General features: G+C 45.7%; 2 protein-coding genes across 6 annotated transcripts in view; both read left to right on the top strand.

Annotated features, from left to right (window-relative positions):
- HIPK1 (homeodomain interacting protein kinase 1) overlaps positions 1-11,815 on the top strand; it is a 54,132-nt gene extending 42,317 nt beyond the window's left edge. For 3 of the 5 annotated variants that reach the window (XM_070367453.1, XM_070367451.1, XM_070367454.1), the window contains 6 exons: positions 482-624; positions 1,024-1,206; positions 1,683-1,889; positions 3,591-3,832; positions 5,852-5,982; positions 7,083-11,815. In XM_070367453.1, coding sequence (XP_070223554.1) covers positions 482-624; positions 1,024-1,206; positions 1,683-1,889; positions 3,591-3,832; positions 5,852-5,982; positions 7,083-7,571 — 1,395 coding nt within the window. In that variant the 3' untranslated portion in view covers positions 7,572-11,815. Of the gene's footprint in view, positions 1-481; positions 625-1,023; positions 1,207-1,682; positions 1,890-3,590; positions 3,833-5,851; positions 5,983-6,692; positions 6,798-7,082 lie in introns of all 5 variants that reach the window. The other 2 variants (XM_070367455.1, XM_070367452.1) reach the window with 2 other exon arrangements.
- Positions 11,816-13,385: 1,570 nt separating this feature from the next.
- Positions 13,386-16,438, top strand: OLFML3 (olfactomedin like 3). Its single transcript, XM_070367457.1, has 3 exons — positions 13,386-13,616; positions 14,549-14,834; positions 15,144-16,438. Exons 1-3 carry the CDS (start codon positions 13,506-13,508, stop codon positions 15,962-15,964), a joined length of 1,218 nt encoding a protein of 405 aa, XP_070223558.1. The 5' UTR covers positions 13,386-13,505; the 3' UTR covers positions 15,965-16,438.
- Positions 16,439-18,237: the final 1,799 nt, after the last annotated feature.

Here is an 18,237-nt window from a genome sequence, read left to right as displayed (position 1 = left end):
CTACACTTTTAAAAAGGAACAATTCTTCTCTTTGTTTTATGGGTCGAATTGACCTGATGTCTTTTATCTGATTGGCACTCACATTTTTAAATTCTTATTTTTAATCTCAAGGGAGTTGTCTTAATTCTTTCTAGGGACATTTTTAGACCCTTTGCAAAAATATTACTTCAGCATTTAACAGGAGCTTACCTCTTTACTCTGCAGTGCAGTAGAAACTCTTAACCACAGGGATCTGCCTTTCTTTAATACCCTGGTGGTCAGGTTATGGAGGTGGCTAAGAGAAAGCAATGCATTCTTTTTCCCTGTGTATGAGACTTGTAACCTTGAGCCCCTCTGACCTTCCTTTTTTAATCTCTGCAAGTTAACAATCTACAAGGAACTTCTTTTAAGATATGAATTTTTCTTTCATCTAAAAAAAAAACAAAAATAAAAAGCCAAGAATGAGTCAAGTCTGGATCTTTTTGTGTGTGTTTCCTTACAGCAGGCTTGGCCTGGAGGAACCCAACAAATTCTCCTGCCTTCCACTTGGCAACAGTTGCCTGGGGTAGCTCTACACAACTCTGTCCAGCCCACTGCAGTGATCCCAGAGGCCATGGGCAGCGGCCAGCAGCTCACAGACTGGAGGCAAGTGCCCTGTGTTCCTCTCTGGGAGATTTACAAGGGCAGATCCCTTAGGGAAGGGGCTCTTGAAGATTTGGTGAGACAGGAAGAAAATAAGGGAAAGATTTATCTCTGTGAAATCCTTGAAGAAAAGAATCCATATCAGGCTAGGAGATGGAGTTACAAGAAAACTTCGAATACAGGGAAACAATAGGTTCTAAGTTCAGGAATTGATTTCTTCAGATTTAAAGGAAGTCTTCTACAATTAGAAACCATACAGTGAAAGCCCCCAAAGCTTTATAATCCAGATGCCCAGCCTTAAATAAAAAATATTTATTTGGTTGTTTTCATTGCTTTTTGTACCTATGTGGTCCTAATTTCTGAGCGTTTTCGGCATTCACGCTTCTCTTTCTGTTGATACAGGAATGCCCACTCTCATGGCAACCAGTACAGCACTATCATGCAGCAGCCATCCTTGCTGACGAACCACGTGACATTGGCCACTGCTCAGCCCCTTAATGTTGGCGTTGCCCATGTTGTCAGACAACAACAATCCAGTTCCCTTCCTTCAAAGAAGAATAAACAGTCTGCTCCAGTCTCTTCTAAGTAAGTCTCTGTTAGGGCTGATAGTTAAACTGCCAGTTTGAGAGAGATGTTGCCTGGCATTTAGAGTGTGGAGTATAGACACTTTTGGTATGAAGCAGCAAGAAGCTGCCAAATTGAAAAGAGCTAACCTTTGGGCATGCACACAGAACAGAGGTGTCCTGGTTACACTAATCATTTCTTTCTGCTGCTACTTTGAATCCAGCCTGATTTTGGCTGATGTTTTATTTTTTTGCCCACTTTACACAGTGAAATTTAACCACAGGGTAAAAAGGCATACAAAAATAAAATCTGTATTCTAATTTTGGTGTTCTTGCCCCTGGAAACTCTGGCTAGAGCAGTTAGTTTATAACTTTTATAGTTAAATATATTGGCTTAATGATCTGGTAAAAAGAAATCAAAGAGTTCTGGGGGTAAGTTATCTATTATAGTTTGGGGGACCAAGCCTGAATGAGCTTTCTTATGACTTTTTGTTGCAGGTCCTCTCTGGATGTTCTGCCGTCTCAAGTCTACTCTCTGGTTGGGAGCAGCCCCCTCCGTACCACATCTTCTTATAATTCCCTAGTTCCTGTTCAGGATCAGCATCAGCCAATCATCATTCCAGATACTCCCAGCCCTGCTGTGAGTGTCATCACCATCCGCAGCGACACTGATGAGGAAGAGGACAACAAATACAAACCCAATAGGTAAGACAGGTGAAAGTTTCCCTGGCTCTGTGGCTCCTACTCTTGGTCTTAGTCTATTGGCTTCAGAATAGTGGCTGTGAAAGGAATGACTGAAAAGGGCTATTTTGGAAGCATGGCCTTTTGTGAGTGGGCCAGAACACTGAAGTTTCCATCACTGAACATTGTCAGGTTTTCCTTAATATTACTTACGTTCATCAGTTAAGTCATTCGTTCAGATACATTTGATGGTTACTCAGGCTACTCTGGCTTAGAATGCACATTATATACTATAGACATGATCCCCTGCTTTTAAAGAACTTCAGAGTCTGAAAACAGATACTGTAACAGAAGCATATAAACAACAGTTGATTGGAACAAGTTGGAAGATATGAGATTATTTGAAATTCATGTAGTTTTTTATGTAAACAGACCTCGTTGGAAGAGGTAGAGTTTAAGTAGGGCTGCCTTCTTTCCCCCTACTGCTACATGATCATTCAGCTTAAGAATTTAAGTACCAGATTGTTTCCTTTTATCCCAACACCTTAATCCAAGTTTAATTGAGCAGTGAACTAAGAGAGAGTGGATACATTCAAGGACTGTGATACACACCTCTCTTGGTCTGAGCATAGTCAGTTGCCTTGATTGTTCTGTGTTCTTTTTCATTGGGTTTTTGGTGTTTGGCATATAGAAGAGGTGATAACTAAGTTTTGAGAGTGGTCATTGAACTGATTTGGGGAAGAAAAAAGTAAATTTTCCACTGAGGAACATAATAATGACAAAAATTATATAACCAGCAGGATTGCTTTGACTGGAACAAAGCCTATTTAAAATTAAGGAAAAAGTAAAAGTAGTAAGGTAAGGATCAGTTTGTGAAGAAACTTTTTAAAAATATATAATAAATATATTATTTATTTTATATATATTATTATATATAAAAAATATATAAAAAATATATAAAAAATATAATGAAAAGTTTAGTTAGATACAGTAAGGAACTGCTTATAGTCTAGCTGTTGCTGCTGCTGCTAAGTTGCTTCAGTCGTGTCTGACTCTGTGACCCCATAGACAGCAGCCCACCAGGCTCCCCCGTCCCTGGAATTCTCCAGGCAAGAACACTGGAGTGGGTTGCCATTCCTTCTCCAGTGCATGAAAGTGCAGTCACTCAGTCGTGTCCGACTCTTAGCGACCCCATGGACTGGAGCCTACCATGCGCCTCCGTCCATGGATTTTCCAGGCAAGGGTATCGGAGTGGGGTGCCACTGCCTTCTCTGTATAGTCTAGCAGGGTGATATGAAAAAAGGTGGTGTTTGAAGAATACTGTTGAAATTACTGTGAATAGGAATGGCTACGAGGCAACATAGAATAGTTGTTAAAAGTGTGTACTTTGGAGTCATTCTGTCCTGAGTCTGAATCCTGTCTTCACCACGTACCACTTGCATGACTGCAGTCAAGTTTCTTAATCTCCCTCTGCCTCAGTTTCCTTCTCTGCAAAACACGGATCGAGTACCTGCTTCATGGAAGTGTTGTGAGGATTCAATGAAATACATGTAGAGTGTAAGAATAGTGCTTGACGCATAAAAAGTATTCAGAAATTTGTTGCCACTACTGTTAATTATTACTATCACAATGATTATCATCATTGCTGTTACAAGAGGACTGGAGACTAGCAAAGAAACATTGCTGTAAGAAGGTTGAATTTTCATGTATTTTTCTTCTCCTCAGCTCTGGCCTGAAGGCAAGGTCTAATGTCATCAGTTACGTCACTGTCAATGATTCTCCAGACTCTGACTCTTCCTTGAGCAGTCCGTACTCCACTGAGACCCTGAGTGCTCTCCGGGGCAATAGTGGGCCCCTTCCGGAGGGGCCTGGCAGAGTCGTGGGAGATGGCCCTGGCACCCGCACCATCATTGTACCTCCACTGAAAACTCAGCTTGGTGACTGCACTGTAGCAACCCAGGCCTCAGGTGAGTATTGTCATAGCTGGAACTGAATTCTCCTTTAATGTGTGTTCCTTAGTACACACATCCCTGTTCGGTCCCTGGGTCAGGAAGATCCCCTGGAGAGGCAAATGGCAACCCACTCCAGTATTCTGCCTGGGAAATCCCAGGGACAGAAGTCCATAGGGTTGCAAAGAGACGGACACGACTGAGCAACTAAACAACAGCAGCAGCTTGTGCCAGTGGTACAGACTAGCGGTACAGAGTTTCCTAAAATTTACCTAATTCGGGAATCAGTTCCTTGTAATGGGAGATTATTTTTTGCCATCAGTTTTTATCTCCTTGTGTTCATTTTGCTTGGATTAATATAAAAATGAGCTTGGAGTCTCAGAAATGTACTCACCGTTGATGGAAAAAGGTAGATAAGACATATGTTATGGGAGGCATGGAGAATTCACAGGCAGGTTTTTTTTTTGCCACAGGTGATTCAAATTTGACAGTCCACAAATAGGGTAATATTGAATACTGATAATATTAAAAATGATTACAAAAGCTGTTTTGGAAAGCAGTAGTCATTTTAGATCTTTTCTTACCCAATGGCATAGCAGTGATGCTTTTATGGGTTGTATTATCAACCGAATTACCTCCATCTTTTTTTATTCTGTGAGATGCTGGGGTTAGGCTTCCTGGTTTAGTTATTGGGTAATGAAATGCAAACTGTAATAATAAACCCCAGTTTTCCTGGCTTAACATGATAGAAATTTTCTCCTTACTCACATGAGTTCCCAGTGCTCCTGGTTGGTAGGCCTGCAGTAAGTTAGGGATCAGAGCCTTGGAATCCTCAGTATCCAGTCAGAAGGAAGTATGGAGCGGGCACACACAGTTGTAACTTCTTTAGCCCCAGAAATAGTGAAAACTCATCACATGGCCCCACCTAGAAGCGAGGGGGCCCAGAAAATATAGTCCTTGTCGACGCAGTCGACGCAGCTCTTTTCAGTGGCAACTTTATAATCTCTTTATAGAGAGGCCTGTGAATTTTTGGCATCAATATAGCCATCCCTTCCATACTTCTATAACTTAGTATTTTACTGTGAATTATAATACTACCAGAGACATAAGCAGGGTTCTAGTTTGAGGGTGACATGTGGTTCTTCTCCTCAGAAGTAGCTGTCCACTGCAGACAAGGCAAACCTTTCTGATGCCAAGCTGTGTTAAGTTGCTTCAGTCATGTCTGACTCTGCAACCCTATGGGCTATAGCCCACGAGGCTCCTCTGTCCTTGGAATTCTCCAGGCAAGAAGACTGGAGTGGGTTGCCATTCCCTCTTCCAAGGGATCTTTACGATCCAGGGATCGAACCCAGGACTCCTGCATTGGCAGGCGTATTCTTTACCACTAAGCCACTGGAAAATCCCTGAGCAGCATTACTAGGAGCTCTGTCCTGTACTGGGTCCAAAGTAAATAGGATGCTCCGCCAGTCACTGAATATATGCTCCAGTTTTCCTCATGAGGCCACAGAAGGAAGCAAAATTTTGAAAACTGATCATGCTTATATTCAGCTGTGGTTTCTTCGAATTTCAAGAGACAGTGAATGCCCAACAAGATACAATCTTGTCTTCCTTTAAACCCCTTTGACACCTTAATGTTCCGAAGTATTACCGGTATCTTACTCAGTTTCACATTGTCATTTCTGTTCTTGTTTAATTCCTTCATACATAAAACCCTAGGCTTCTTGGGAGCAGGGTCTGTTCTTACTTGCGTTTATATTTCTAATAGTACCTTAACACTTTACTGGAGATCAGATACCATTTACTGAAGTGACCCTTCTGAAGACCCTCTTGGAGCTCTGTAGGAGGACAAAAAGAGATAATATAGTTTTTGTTCCTCTGGTGTAAATATAATTGAGGAAATAAGATACACATGCAACCTCAACTCTTGCAAACTTCATATAGACATGGGCTGATTAATGTGGTGCCATGTGAGGTTTAGCTCAGTGATACTGAGCCCATGTCTGCTCATTACTAAGGCCTGGCTGACCCTTTTTTTAGGTCTCCTGAGCAGTAAGACCAAGCCAGTGGCTTCAGTGAGTGGGCAGTCATCTGGATGCTGTATCACCCCCACAGGGTACCGAGCTCAACGCGGGGGGACCAGTGCAGCGCAGCCACTCAACCTTAGCCAGGTAAGCTAGGGGCTTACCCTTAGCAGCTAGGGGCTGCTGCTTTCTGTTTGGGATCCCCCCTATTGTTGCTTCCTGGAGAAACCTGCTTCTGGCTGGATTGCTGAATAAAGCCAAATGAAGCACCTTTTGTGTTAAACAGCTTGGTGTTCCATGGCCCGCATCGTATCTGCATGTGCTGTGTCTCTTTATTCCCTCCATGAGTGTGTTCAGAGTATACGATCCAGATTTTCCATCAGACCTTCCGAGTCTGTCCTGGGTAATTAGAGAAATGTCTGGAATTTAGAAAGCACCAAGGATGCTTTAGTCCATGCCTAGTTCTGCACTACCACCAGCGTTGAGACCAGATTCTCTTCTTTTATCTCCTGGGTCATAAATAACTTGAGCCTCATACTGTTTACTTGAAGCAAGGGACAGTGAAAAGCTGTCTGTACACTTAATCTACTGGTTCTAGTCTTACATGTTGCTTGAGTCTGGGATTTCGGGCTCTTCTCCCCGCATCTGATCTTCCGATGGGTGGGGAGGGTCCCTACTCTATTTGTGTTCACTTTTTCCTCAGCTAAAATTATGGTGCTTGTATGGAAGCTATTAGCAGTGAGAAAGTGTAACTGTGAGGGTGTAACTGTGGGTTTGTGTACACATGTGTGTGTGTGTGAGAGAGAGAGAGCACATACAAGTGCAGATGTGCGTTCGAGTTAGTGCATGTGTTTTAGGCACCACAATTCAAGAGGGATGTGAAGAACTTAGAGGAGAACAAAAGAAACAATGGCAAGGAAGAGAGGGTAGGGAAGATTCAAAGTCACTGACGCCAGAATAGGGTGAGTTGAGTCAACAGTTGCTCACTCGTAGGAGTGGGTAACCCCTGTGAACTCTTGATTTCCCCCTTTTCTCTGTCATACTGGAGAACAAACTGCTGCTGTTTGGGCTGGGTTAGGATCTGTTCTGCCAGGAGGCAGAGGGATGGATGGCCACCTTCTGACAGCATTGCCAGTCTGGGAGATCTGTGCCCTGGCAGCCCAGAAGCAGTTTACTTTAGAACCTCAACTCTCAAAATTGGCCATTAGTGACCTCAAGATTCCTCACTCCCTTCTTCCTCCTTCCAGAACCAGCAGTCATCATCAGCTCCAACCTCGCAGGAGAGAAGCAGCAACCCTGCCCCCCGCAGGCAGCAGGCATTTGTGGCCCCGCTCTCCCAAGCCCCCTACGCCTTCCAGCATGGCAGCCCACTACACTCGACGGGGCACCCCCACCTGGCCCCAGCCCCTGCTCACCTGCCGAGCCAGCCTCATCTGTATACGTATGCTGCCCCCACCTCTGCGGCTGCATTGGGCTCCACCACCTCCATTGCTCATCTCTTCTCCCCCCAGGGCTCCTCAAGGCACGCTGCAGCCTATGCCACCCATCCGAGCACTCTGGTGCACCAGGTCCCTGTCAGTGTTGGGCCCAGTCTCCTCACTTCTGCCAGCGTGGCCCCTGCTCAGTACCAACACCAGTTTGCCACCCAGTCTTACATTGGGTCTTCCCGAGGCTCGACCATTTACACTGGATACCCACTGAGTCCTACCAAGATCAGCCAGTATTCTTACTTGTAGTTGGTGAGCATAAGGGAGGGGAGGGGGCAGAGTTCTTAATGGGCTGTCATGAGCCCCTCCCTTACCCTCTCCTGAAACTCCTTAGCCAGCAATTTGCTCCACAGGGGCCCACTGAAGCAGAAGGCTTTTCTCTGGGGAACCTGTCTCAGTATTGACTGCATTGTTGTAGTCTCCCAAAGTCTGCCCTGTTTTTTAATTCTTTATTTTTGTGACAGCATTTTTGGTATTTGGAAGAGTTCAGATGCCCATCGTCTGCAGTTACCAAGGAAGAGAGATCATTCTGAAGTTACCTTTGAAAAATATTTTCCCTCTCTGACTTGATTTCTATAAATGCTTTTAAAAACAAGTGAAGTATCTTTTTATTTAACTTTATTTTATTGTAATTCCTGGTCAGAGGAAAAACGGTGATAGGAGGACTTGAAATCTGGTAACAAGTAAGGAAAGGAAAACCATTACTTTCTGCTTGTTTAAAAACCAAGACTTAATTGCTTCTCTTAAGAGCAGCTTGCACAAGTCTGTATTTTACTGTCTCGCATTTCTCAGAATTTTACCTTTGCTAATGGGACATTTAAGCTTACGGTGTTTTAGTTTTGTTTCATGTCATGATATATTTAGTGGGAAATTTTTATTTTTGCAAAACTGGTTACATACTACTCTGTGTTACTATTGGGATTCTCTCAGTTGCTCCTGTGTTTATTATAAAGTAGTGTTAAAAAGGCAGCTCACCATTTGCTGGTAACTTAGTGTGAGAGAATCCATACCTACCATGAAAGCACCAGGTGTTCTTTTTAAATGAAGCCCTGTGCATTCTTTTTAAATTATTTAAAAAAAAGTCTTTCTCTGATTCAGCTTCAATTTTATTCTTGGAAAAGCCATTAAGGTGGTTATTATTGTATGGTGGTGGTTGTTTTATTATATGCAAGCTCTCTTTGTATTATGTGATACTGGCATTGATGAGCTTTGCCTGAAGATTAGTATGAATTTTCAATAATACACCTCTTTCTCTCTTTGCCTCATCTCTCCCTTTGTTCTATGTGATTTATTTGGGGAGAAAGCTAAAGGATCTGAAATCAGATAAGAACGTTGTGTATAGCTTTTATACTTAAAAGTAGCTTTCTTTGTATGCCAGCAGCAAATTGAATGCTCTCTTACTAAGACTTATATAATAAGTGCATGTAGGAATTGCAAAAAATATTTTAAAAATTTATTACTGAATTTAAAAATATTTTAGAAGTTTTGTAATGGTGGTGTTTTAATATTTTGCATAATTAAATATGTACATACTGATTAGAAGACTATAACAAGCAATTTTTCCTGCTAACCCAAAATGTTATTTGTAATCAAATGTGTAGTGATTACACTTGAATTGTGTATTTAGTGTGTATCTGATCCTCCAGTGTTACCCCGGAGATAAAATTGATGTCTCCATTGTATTTAAACCAAATGAACTGATACTTGTTGGAATGTATGTGAACTAATTGCGATTATAATAGAGCATATTACTGTAGTGCTGAGTGAGCAGGGGCATTGCCTGCAAGGAGAGGAGACCCTTGGAATTGTTTTGCACAGGTGTGTCTGGTGAGGAGTTGTTCAGTGTGTGTCTCTTCCTTCCCTTTCTCCTCCTTCCCTTATTGTAGTGCCTTATATGATAATGTAGTGGTTCATAGAGTTTACAGTGAGCTTGCCTTAGGACGGACCAGCAAGCCCCCGTGGACCCAAAGCTGTTCACCGGGATTTATCAGAACAGGATTAGTAGCTGTGTTGTGTATATGCATTATTCTCAGTTTCCCTGCCGACACTGGACAACAAAAACAGTAGCTTCTCTCTTTTACCACCACCTCTACCCCTTTCTGTTTTGGATTCTCAGCTGTGTACAGAAGCATTTTCCCTATGTGGCTCTCTCACTGTGCATTGCTACCTTGCTTCTGTGAGAATTTAGGAAGCAGGTGAGAGGAGTCAAGTCAATATTAAATATGCATCCCCCCCCATTTTTTTAAGTATGTGCAATCACTTTTAGATGATTGATTTTTTCCTTTTCCCATGTGGCAGTCCTTCCTGCGAATAGTCAACATTCCTAGTAAAATATTTGCTTGTTGAAAAAAACATGTAACAGATGTGTTTATACCAAAGAGCCTGTTGTATTGCTTACCATGTCCCCAATACTGTGAGGAGGAGTTTTGTGATGCCGCTGGTGACAGGGAACTCACAGAAAGGCTTCTTAACCGGTGAAGAATATTAAGAAGGAACCAAAGCCTGTTGAGTCATTGGACTTCTGAGGTTTCTTTTTAACAACTTCTGTATTCTTGGGGCCCTTCAAACTGTGAAATTGTCCTTGTACTCTCAGCTCCTGCACGGATCTGGGTCAAGAAGAGGGTACTGGGGATGGCAAAGTTCCTGCCCGTAAAGATTTGAGGGAAGAAGGTTAACCCTAAGACGTGGATGTGTTCCATCTGAACTGAAGGTTATAGATTTGAGGGATATGTCTAGGACTGGTTCTTTGTAGAGATGGTGTCAAGGAGGTGCAGGATGGAGATGGGAGACTTCATGGGACCTGGTCAGCAAGCTCTGTACCAGGTTGAACACCGAGGAGCTGTCAAGGTATTTGGAATTTCTTCATTGGAAGGAGGAAGGGCTTTCAGGATGGGGCAGATAGTCAGAACAGCCTACCAGGAACATGATGTTTTTCTACTTTCTTTTCATCATTATATTGAGTTCTGTTCTCAGCACTGTATTGGTCAAGATACCCAAGCAGTTTGTACAGTTTCTGTCACTAGTATTATACAGTTTTTGTGTCAGCGTGGGTGATGTTTGTGTAAAACTCTTTTTGCCAAACATTCTCATTTTCTTTCTCAAAGGCAGATCTATGGAAACTTTTTTTGTTCCTTATCTTTCCTCTACAAGGGATAAGATTTGTTGTTTTTGTAAGAAATGAGATGCAGGGGGGCGGGGGGACACAAAACACGCCACTCCCATGCCCCCCCCCGCCCCGACCCCCCTGCCTTCAGTCTGGTAAATGGATACCACTTAAGATAGGAGTCTTCATGGGGAGAAGACAATAGTACCCAGAGCTTATATTGTTACCATAGTCACCTTACTAGCAGTGTGTGGCTTTAAGAATTTTAGAGATCTTCAGTTTTAATTTTGCAAATTGGCGTTTCAGATTTACCAAGATGGAAATTCATCTGTGTCTGCTGAATGCGTATGTGCTCAATGTGGCTTAGATTCTGTCTCTGGGGCTTAACATTGCTAGCCCTGACAGGGTGAGGGAAGCCCCGTGAATAAAGTGAGCAGCTGGCCCAGGTCACAGAGGCCTGACCTCAGACCGGCTTAAGGCTTTAAGTCCTCTCAGAGCTTGTATTTCCAGCTTCCCCACTTCAGGGGTGAGGGAGAAAGTGGGAAGGTGCAGCCACTCTGGGCTCATCAGGACACTTGATCGCTCCAGAGTTGGTCAGTGCTCAGCTAAAACCTCAGCCCCAGGAAGGAGAACGCCATTTAAACCGTTCTGGCCATCCATCGCCCTCCACTGGAGGGGCTAGCTCAACTGCCCTTAGCCAGGCAAGTGCAGTAATGTGTGTTCTATTCAGCATTATTACGCAGAAACCCACTGGTTAGGATGGTTTGTTTTAGGATAGGAAATGAAATTGCCTCTCAGTGACAGGAATGACCCAAGCCTGCTTCCTATTTCGATTTTGTTTTAAACTGATGGATGGTGCAGCATGTCTACATGGTTGTTTGTTGCTAAACTTTATATAATGTGTGGTTTTGATTCAGCTTGAAAAATAATCTCACTACATGTAGCAGTACATTTTTATGTACATTATATGTAACGTTAGTATTTCTGCTTTGAATCCTTGATATTGCAATGGAATTCCAACTTTATTAAATGTATTTGATATGCTAGTTATTGTGTGTGATTTAAACTTTTTTTGCTTTCTCCCTTTTCTGGTTGTGCGCTTTCTTTTACAACAAGCCTTTAGAAACAGTTTCTGAGAATTACTGAGCTATGTTTGTAACGCAGATGTACTTAGGGAGTATGTAAAATAATCATTTTAACAAAAAAAATAGATATTTAAAATTTAATACTAACTACGGGAAAAGGGTCCATTGTGTAAAACATAGTTTATCTTTGGATTCAATGTTTGTCTTTGGTTTTACAAAGTAGCTTGTATTTTCAGTATTTTCTACATAATATGGTAAAATGTAGAGCAATTGCAATGCATCAATAAAATGGGTAAATTTTCTGATTCATGTGACTGGTTTTGACTTGTGTTACAAGGGTGCAAAGAGGATCGACAATGGCCTCTTTGGAGTGGCTGAATACGTTGCATCTGAAGACTGGTAGAATGTTAGAGACAAGTTCCTTCTTCATACAAATCTTCATACAAATCCACAGGAGAAATGGCTAGGGCCTGATAGGGGACACTTCCCCAGAATGGAGTGTCCAGGGCCCTAACTTAAGAGCATCTGGATCTAGCCCTTTGGAAAAGGCAGAAGCTTCTGACACTCATTAATGAAACTGCTTCCTAGCATGTTCCACCAAACATTTAAAGTACCAAAATGAAAATAAGAATAACCACAAGATGATGCTATTTTCCCCTCCTTTCAAGCTGTACGGTTAGAAGACTAGTTTTTGTTTGTCTGTTTTTTAGAGGAGAATTTCTGATCAGATTTCTCATGATTAAAATCCTGATTTGTCTAGAGTCATCACCATGGGTCTCTGAATACATGCTATGTGCATTTGACTTCTTTTGACGTATGTGTTTCAAGACAAGTCTATCTTACAGTGGCCATTAATTCATTTGGGGCTCCTGCAGTCATAGTTGGAAAACAGAAATGAAAAAACAGAAATGCCCTTTGGAGCCGTAACCAAGAGAAATTATCAATAGTCTGTCCTCTCCCATTACTAGGGAAGTCAGAATACATTTAATTTAGACCACAAACATACATTTTTCAGATTTTTTCCCCCTAAATGAGTGTAAAATTAGTGTGCACTGAACACTCCCTAGTTTTGGTAAGATAATATTCTAGGAGCTTTCAGGCAAAGGAAGACTATATAGAATGACTCTGCTGTCAGGCTCTCTTCCAGATAATCAAGAATCAATTTACTAATTTCTCAGTGACCTGTTTTGGGTTTTTTTGTTTCTTTAGTTCTGATCTCGGTTACATTGTCTTTCTTAGGCTAAATCAAAGAGAGGCTCCTTAAGTAATTGGATAGTCCGTGGGGAAAGGTGCATTTTAATCATGAAAACCCTTGTAAATTCGGTCTACTTGGCTTGCCTTGTGGAAATTTTTCCACTGGAGGTGAAGTCTAAGCCTTGGTTTTCTTGTTAATTCTGAGATGATACCGGGTGCTTAGCACAAGGTGGCGCCAGTGAGCTGTAGAGGAAGGTACTACAGACGTGAGCACTATGGCCTTTTTTCCCACCTCTTCCCCTCAGACCTCATCTCCCCTGCTTCCAGCTTCCACCAAAGGCAGAAAACAATCCATGGTATTATTGCTGGGAAAGGAAAGGATAAATGAAGAATGTTTCTGAAGTCAGCGTCGGAAGCATTCTAAAGCAGAAATAACAGTTTGCTGAGTTTTCTCTGGGGTTTCTGCCTCCCCCTGCTAGCTCCTTTTCCTGGATGACTGCCCAGAAGGCCTTTGCCCTAGGGTTTCCAGTCCCCTTCTCCTCTCGTGGGGAGCCTGCAGCCTAGGCAGGAAGTGGTTAAAGCTTCTGGCTGCTCTGCAATGGGGCCATCTGTGTTTGATCAGTCCAGGCGGAAAGGAGGGGGCTGGGGCCTTAAAGAGACTGAAAGCATTCCAGAGTAGTGAGAGAGACCAGAGATGGAGAAGGAGAGAAGGCACCGCCCCCAGCCCGCCTCCAAAGCTAACCCGCCGGCTGGAGTGGAAGAGGCCGACCGCACACACTCTGGCCCTACTATTCCACTGCCATGGGGCCCCGCACTGCGCTCATCTTGCTCCTTTTGTCATGGTTGGGACCCCTTCAAGGACAGCAGCACCACCTTGTGGAATACATGGAACGCCGATTAGCTGCCTTAGAGGTAAGTGACTCTTCTGGCCCAGCCCGGAAGGATTCCATATCTTCTAAGTTGATTCACCCAGTTTGTCAGGGACCTGGGGATGGATGACAAATTAGGCTCTGTAAGTACCTACAGAAACCTCCATCTTTTAATAAGGATTCTCAGAATTCCAAGTCTTCCTCTTTCCCCACATCCATAGAGTGCAGTGCATGTGTGCTCAGACTTGTCCGACTCTTGAAACCCCATGAACTGTAGCCCACCAGGCTCCTCTGTCCATGGGATTCTTAAGGTAAGAATACTGGAATGGGTTGCCATTTCCTCCTCTAGGGGATCTTCCGGACCCAGGGATTGAACCCAAGTCTTCTGCATCTCCTGCATTGCAGCCGAATTCTTTACCACTGAGCCACCAGGGAAGCCGACATTCATAGTGCAGTTCTAAAGCAAATAGACCTCTGTGTTTCACCCCTGGGATTAAATGGGATAAGGGAACAGAGTGGAAATGAGAGCTAGAATTGCAAGGATTTATCCATCTCAAGAGGAGCTGATGGTTCTATTAAAAGTTGGAAGTTCTCAGAGAATCTGCAACTTGCTATTTAATGGCTTGGAGCCTGTAGCATCCTAATTCCTAAGAGGGGGATAGCATAATGGAGCAGAGATCCCTTCTCACCCTCATGCACTTAGACTGCCCTAGAGGCTCAGATGATTCGGTGGCACTGCTCACAGAGAGCAGGCCAGAGGATGCAAAGTCAGGATAGGGGCCTGCGTGGGTCTTAGCCCAGCTCTTTGCACATTTAGCGTCTTGAACATTTTGTTTCCTTTCTGTGGGGATTGCGGGGAATGCTGATGACTGCCTGAGTTTGTGCCTTTTTCCATTCCCGACTCCCTGCTCGGGCCTCTTCCTGCCTGGGAGTTGTGACCCTGCAGCCCTCCTTCCTGCTGCCCCATCCCTTCAGGAACGGCTGGCCCAGTGCCAGGACCAGAGTAGTCGGCATGCTGCTGAGCTGCGGGACTTCAAGAACAAGATGCTGCCGCTGTTGGAGGTGGCCGAGAAGGAACGGGAGGCGCTCAGAACTGAAGCTGACACCATCTCCGGGAGAGTAGACCGTCTGGAGCGGGAGGTGGACTATCTAGAGACCCAGAATCCAGCCCTGCCATGTGTAGAGGTTGATGAGAAGGTGACCGGAGGCCCTGGGACCAAAGGCAAGGGCAGAAGAAATGAGAAGTACGATATGATAACAGGTAAGCTAATCTGAAACAGACCCCTGTGTTCTTCCTTGGGTTTTTCCCTTTTTTCTCCTTATCCCAGTCTATTTGGCTGTATCTTCTGGAGTCTCTTTTAGGGAAATCTCTGTAATATCAGGTTCATTAAGGAGAGTTTCTGGGGACCCAGGCCTCTGGTGCCCTTTCTCCCAATCTTCCATAGAGTAGAGGTATTCACTGGGCAAATGCCCGCTCTTGTCCAAACTGCCCACCCAGGGAGGTTCCTACAGTGAGCATCTAACTCTTGCCTGTATTTCCTTGTCCTGTGTTTTTCTCCTTTCCCACGAGACTGTGGCTACACAATCTCTCAGGTGAGATCAATGAAGATCCTGAAGCGGTTTGGTGGCCCAGCCGGTCTATGGACAAAGGATCCACTGGGCCCAGCAGAGAAGATCTACGTGTTAGATGGGACCCAGAACGACACAGCCTTTGTCTTCCCAAGACTGCGTGACTTCACCCTTGCCATGGCCGCCCGGAAGGCTTCCCGGGTCCGGGTGCCCTTCCCCTGGGTAGGCACGGGCCAGCTGGTGTATGGTGGCTTTCTGTATTATGCCCGGAGGCCCCCTGGAGGGCCTGGAGGGGGCGGTGAGTTGCAGAACACTTTGCAGCTCATTAAGTTCCACCTGGCAAACCGGACAGTGGTGGACAGTTCAGTGTTCCCAGCGGAGGGCTTGATCCCCCCATATGGGCTGACGGCAGACACATACATAGACCTGGCGGCTGACGAGGAGGGCCTTTGGGCTGTCTATGCCACCCGGGAGGATGACAGGCACTTGTGTCTGGCCAAGTTAGACCCACAGACACTGGACACAGAGCAGCAGTGGGATACCCCGTGTCCCCGCGAGAATGCCGAGGCCGCCTTTGTCATCTGTGGGACCCTCTACGTCGTCTATAATACCCGCCCCGCCAGCCGTGCCCGCATCCAGTGCTCCTTTGACGCCAGCGGCACCCTGACCCCTGAAAGGGCAGCACTCCCTTATTTCCCCCGCCGATATGGTGCCCATGCCAGCCTGCGCTATAACCCCCGTGAGCGCCAGCTCTACGCCTGGGATGATGGCTACCAGATTGTCTATAAGCTGGAGATGAGGAAGAAAGAGGAAGAAGTTTGAGGGAGCTGGTCTTATTTTTTTGAATTTCTTTCACTTCCATACATTTATATCCTGACTAAGTTTCCTGCTCTTCATTCTCCAGATGTGGGCAAGTTGTGATTCAAATCTCGTGTTTTTAATCCATGGAAGCTAAATTCTCCTGGCCCCATGCATTTCACATGGGACTCCAGATCTTAAGGAATCCTTTCTGAGCTAAAAGAAAGCAAGCCCCAAATGTTCACTCCTCTGCTGCCCCATGTAAACAAATTACAAGCCAGTGAAAGACGACCCAGTTCCAGAGCTCTGACCCTTAAATATATGGGGGCAACCACAATGATCAGGCAACAGAATATTTCTGGCCTCAGTGGGAGTCAGGGGAGAGAGGGTGAAGAGGAGACTTTTAGCTCTGCCCTCTCTCCCTTTCCCTTCAGTGCCCTAGAGAATGGGACTCATTCTGTACTGCAGACTTTTGCATTAAAAGGAAAATCCACTGCTCCTCGGCTGTGTGTGTTTGGGGTAGCCCTTGGATCAGATTTCTCCCCATGATCGTCCATTTTCTCCTCTGCCACATAGCCACTCCTTAAGCCACATTAGGGCCTTGGATAGGCTCCCAGGCCAAGGCAGAGGGGCTACTCTAGTTACAGACTTCATCGGGAGGCGCCTGGGGAGGCGGGGTATCCGCCACTTAGGGAGGTTGGGCGAAAGGCTTCCCTCCACACCCACCGTTGTCCACACCAGCCTTCCCAGAACCCCAGATGGCACCGCGCCTGTAGCCACGGGACTGGGGCCCAGGGGCAGAGCTTCCAATTCCAATTCTCTGAGGTTTTGAAGCAGAAAATGGATTTTAGTCACACTGCAGTCGAACGTGGGAACTAGAGCCCTGAATATACATGTGTGTTCAGTAAGAACTGTCTCACTTCTGACGTGGGCTCTGTGCCGCCCCCTACGCTGAAGCCCGCTCCCATCTCTAGCATGGGGCTCACCCCCAGGGCCATGTTGCTCAATTGCGCTCTTGGTCTGCAGCGCTCTGATTTTCCGGCTGCCACGGCGTCTGCGGTTTGGGTGAGGAGGAGGGGCAGTGACCACGTCCTTACCAGTTTCCCAACACATCTTCTCTCCACCCACCTCGCCCCCACCTACCTACCTCAGTCCCGGACCTCGGGGAGGTCTGTCCAGAAGTCCTGGAAACTTAACCCTTTGCTGCCTAGCACCCTGGCCTCTGGTCGAGACGTACAGAAGGCCAGTGCGGGAAGGCAGAAGGGACAGATGGAAACCTAGGTTTTGGAGTCCATTCTCTAGGCATCTGCTGAGCTCTGTACCAGGCCCCATTCTAGCCTCATCCTCATGTCCAACATTCAGGAGCACGGTCCTCTGATGGACAAGATCCACTGCTTTGACAGTGAAATTGACCTCGGAGCAGCCCTGCGGGGGGTGGGGTGTGTGTCCTGGTTATTAACCTCTTGGCAGGAGGGGAAAGGGACCTGGTCTTTTCCCCCGAGGATATCTCTCCCTCGCCCAGCCCCGGCCCAGGGTAAGGTTGATCAGTCAGGGCCCTGCCATCCTCCTTTTGTTTTCTTGTCTCTCCGGGCAGAGCTGCTCCTGACGTAGGTTGGGGAGGCAGGGGAAAAAAAGCTCTGAAGCACCTCACAAAGGCCCTATTGTGGGGAGCCCGGGACGGGGCGAGGGTGTGTGGGGGGGGGGGCTCGCTCCCATTCAGTTCTCCGTAATGTGAGGCTGGCAGCAGTAATCACCACCTGTCAGCCCACAGAGGCGTCTGCCCACGGAACATCTGGTTCCGCAGCGCACGGTGCACGAGAGGCTGTGGAGGAGGAGGAGTTCCCGCAGGCCTGGAGACAAGGGGCCCGGGCTCCGAGGAGGGGGCGTGTACACGGGGCGGGGCAGGGGAGGGGAGGAGCTCGGCTCTTTAATGTGACACTCGGGTAAGGGCCTGACCCTAAGCTGCTGGATAGAGGACGGGGCCCTGTCTGTAGAGGTATCTTGATACAGCACCAAACGGCAGAAGTGGCTTTTTGAAGACCCTGAGGAGGGAATAGCTCTGGGACTGTGTAAATGACATCCGTGTGAGGCTGCTGCTGCTGCTGCTAAACCGCTTCAGTCGAGTCTGACTCTGTGCGGCCCCATAGACGGCAGCCCACCAGGCTCCCCCGTCCCTGGGATTCTCCAGGCAAGAACACTGGAGTGGCTTGCATTTCCTTCTCCAGTCCATTAAAGTGAAAAGTAAAAGTGAAGTCTCTCAGTCGTGTCCAACTCTTAGTGACCCCATGGACTGCAGC

Source organism: Bos mutus, chromosome 3 (genome assembly GCF_027580195.1).
Source record: "Bos mutus isolate GX-2022 chromosome 3, NWIPB_WYAK_1.1, whole genome shotgun sequence".
NCBI classification, from domain to species: Eukaryota; Metazoa; Chordata; class Mammalia; order Artiodactyla; family Bovidae; genus Bos; species Bos mutus.
The sequence above is the reverse complement of the archived record's forward strand: the minus strand, read 5'-3'. Positions and strand labels throughout refer to the sequence as shown.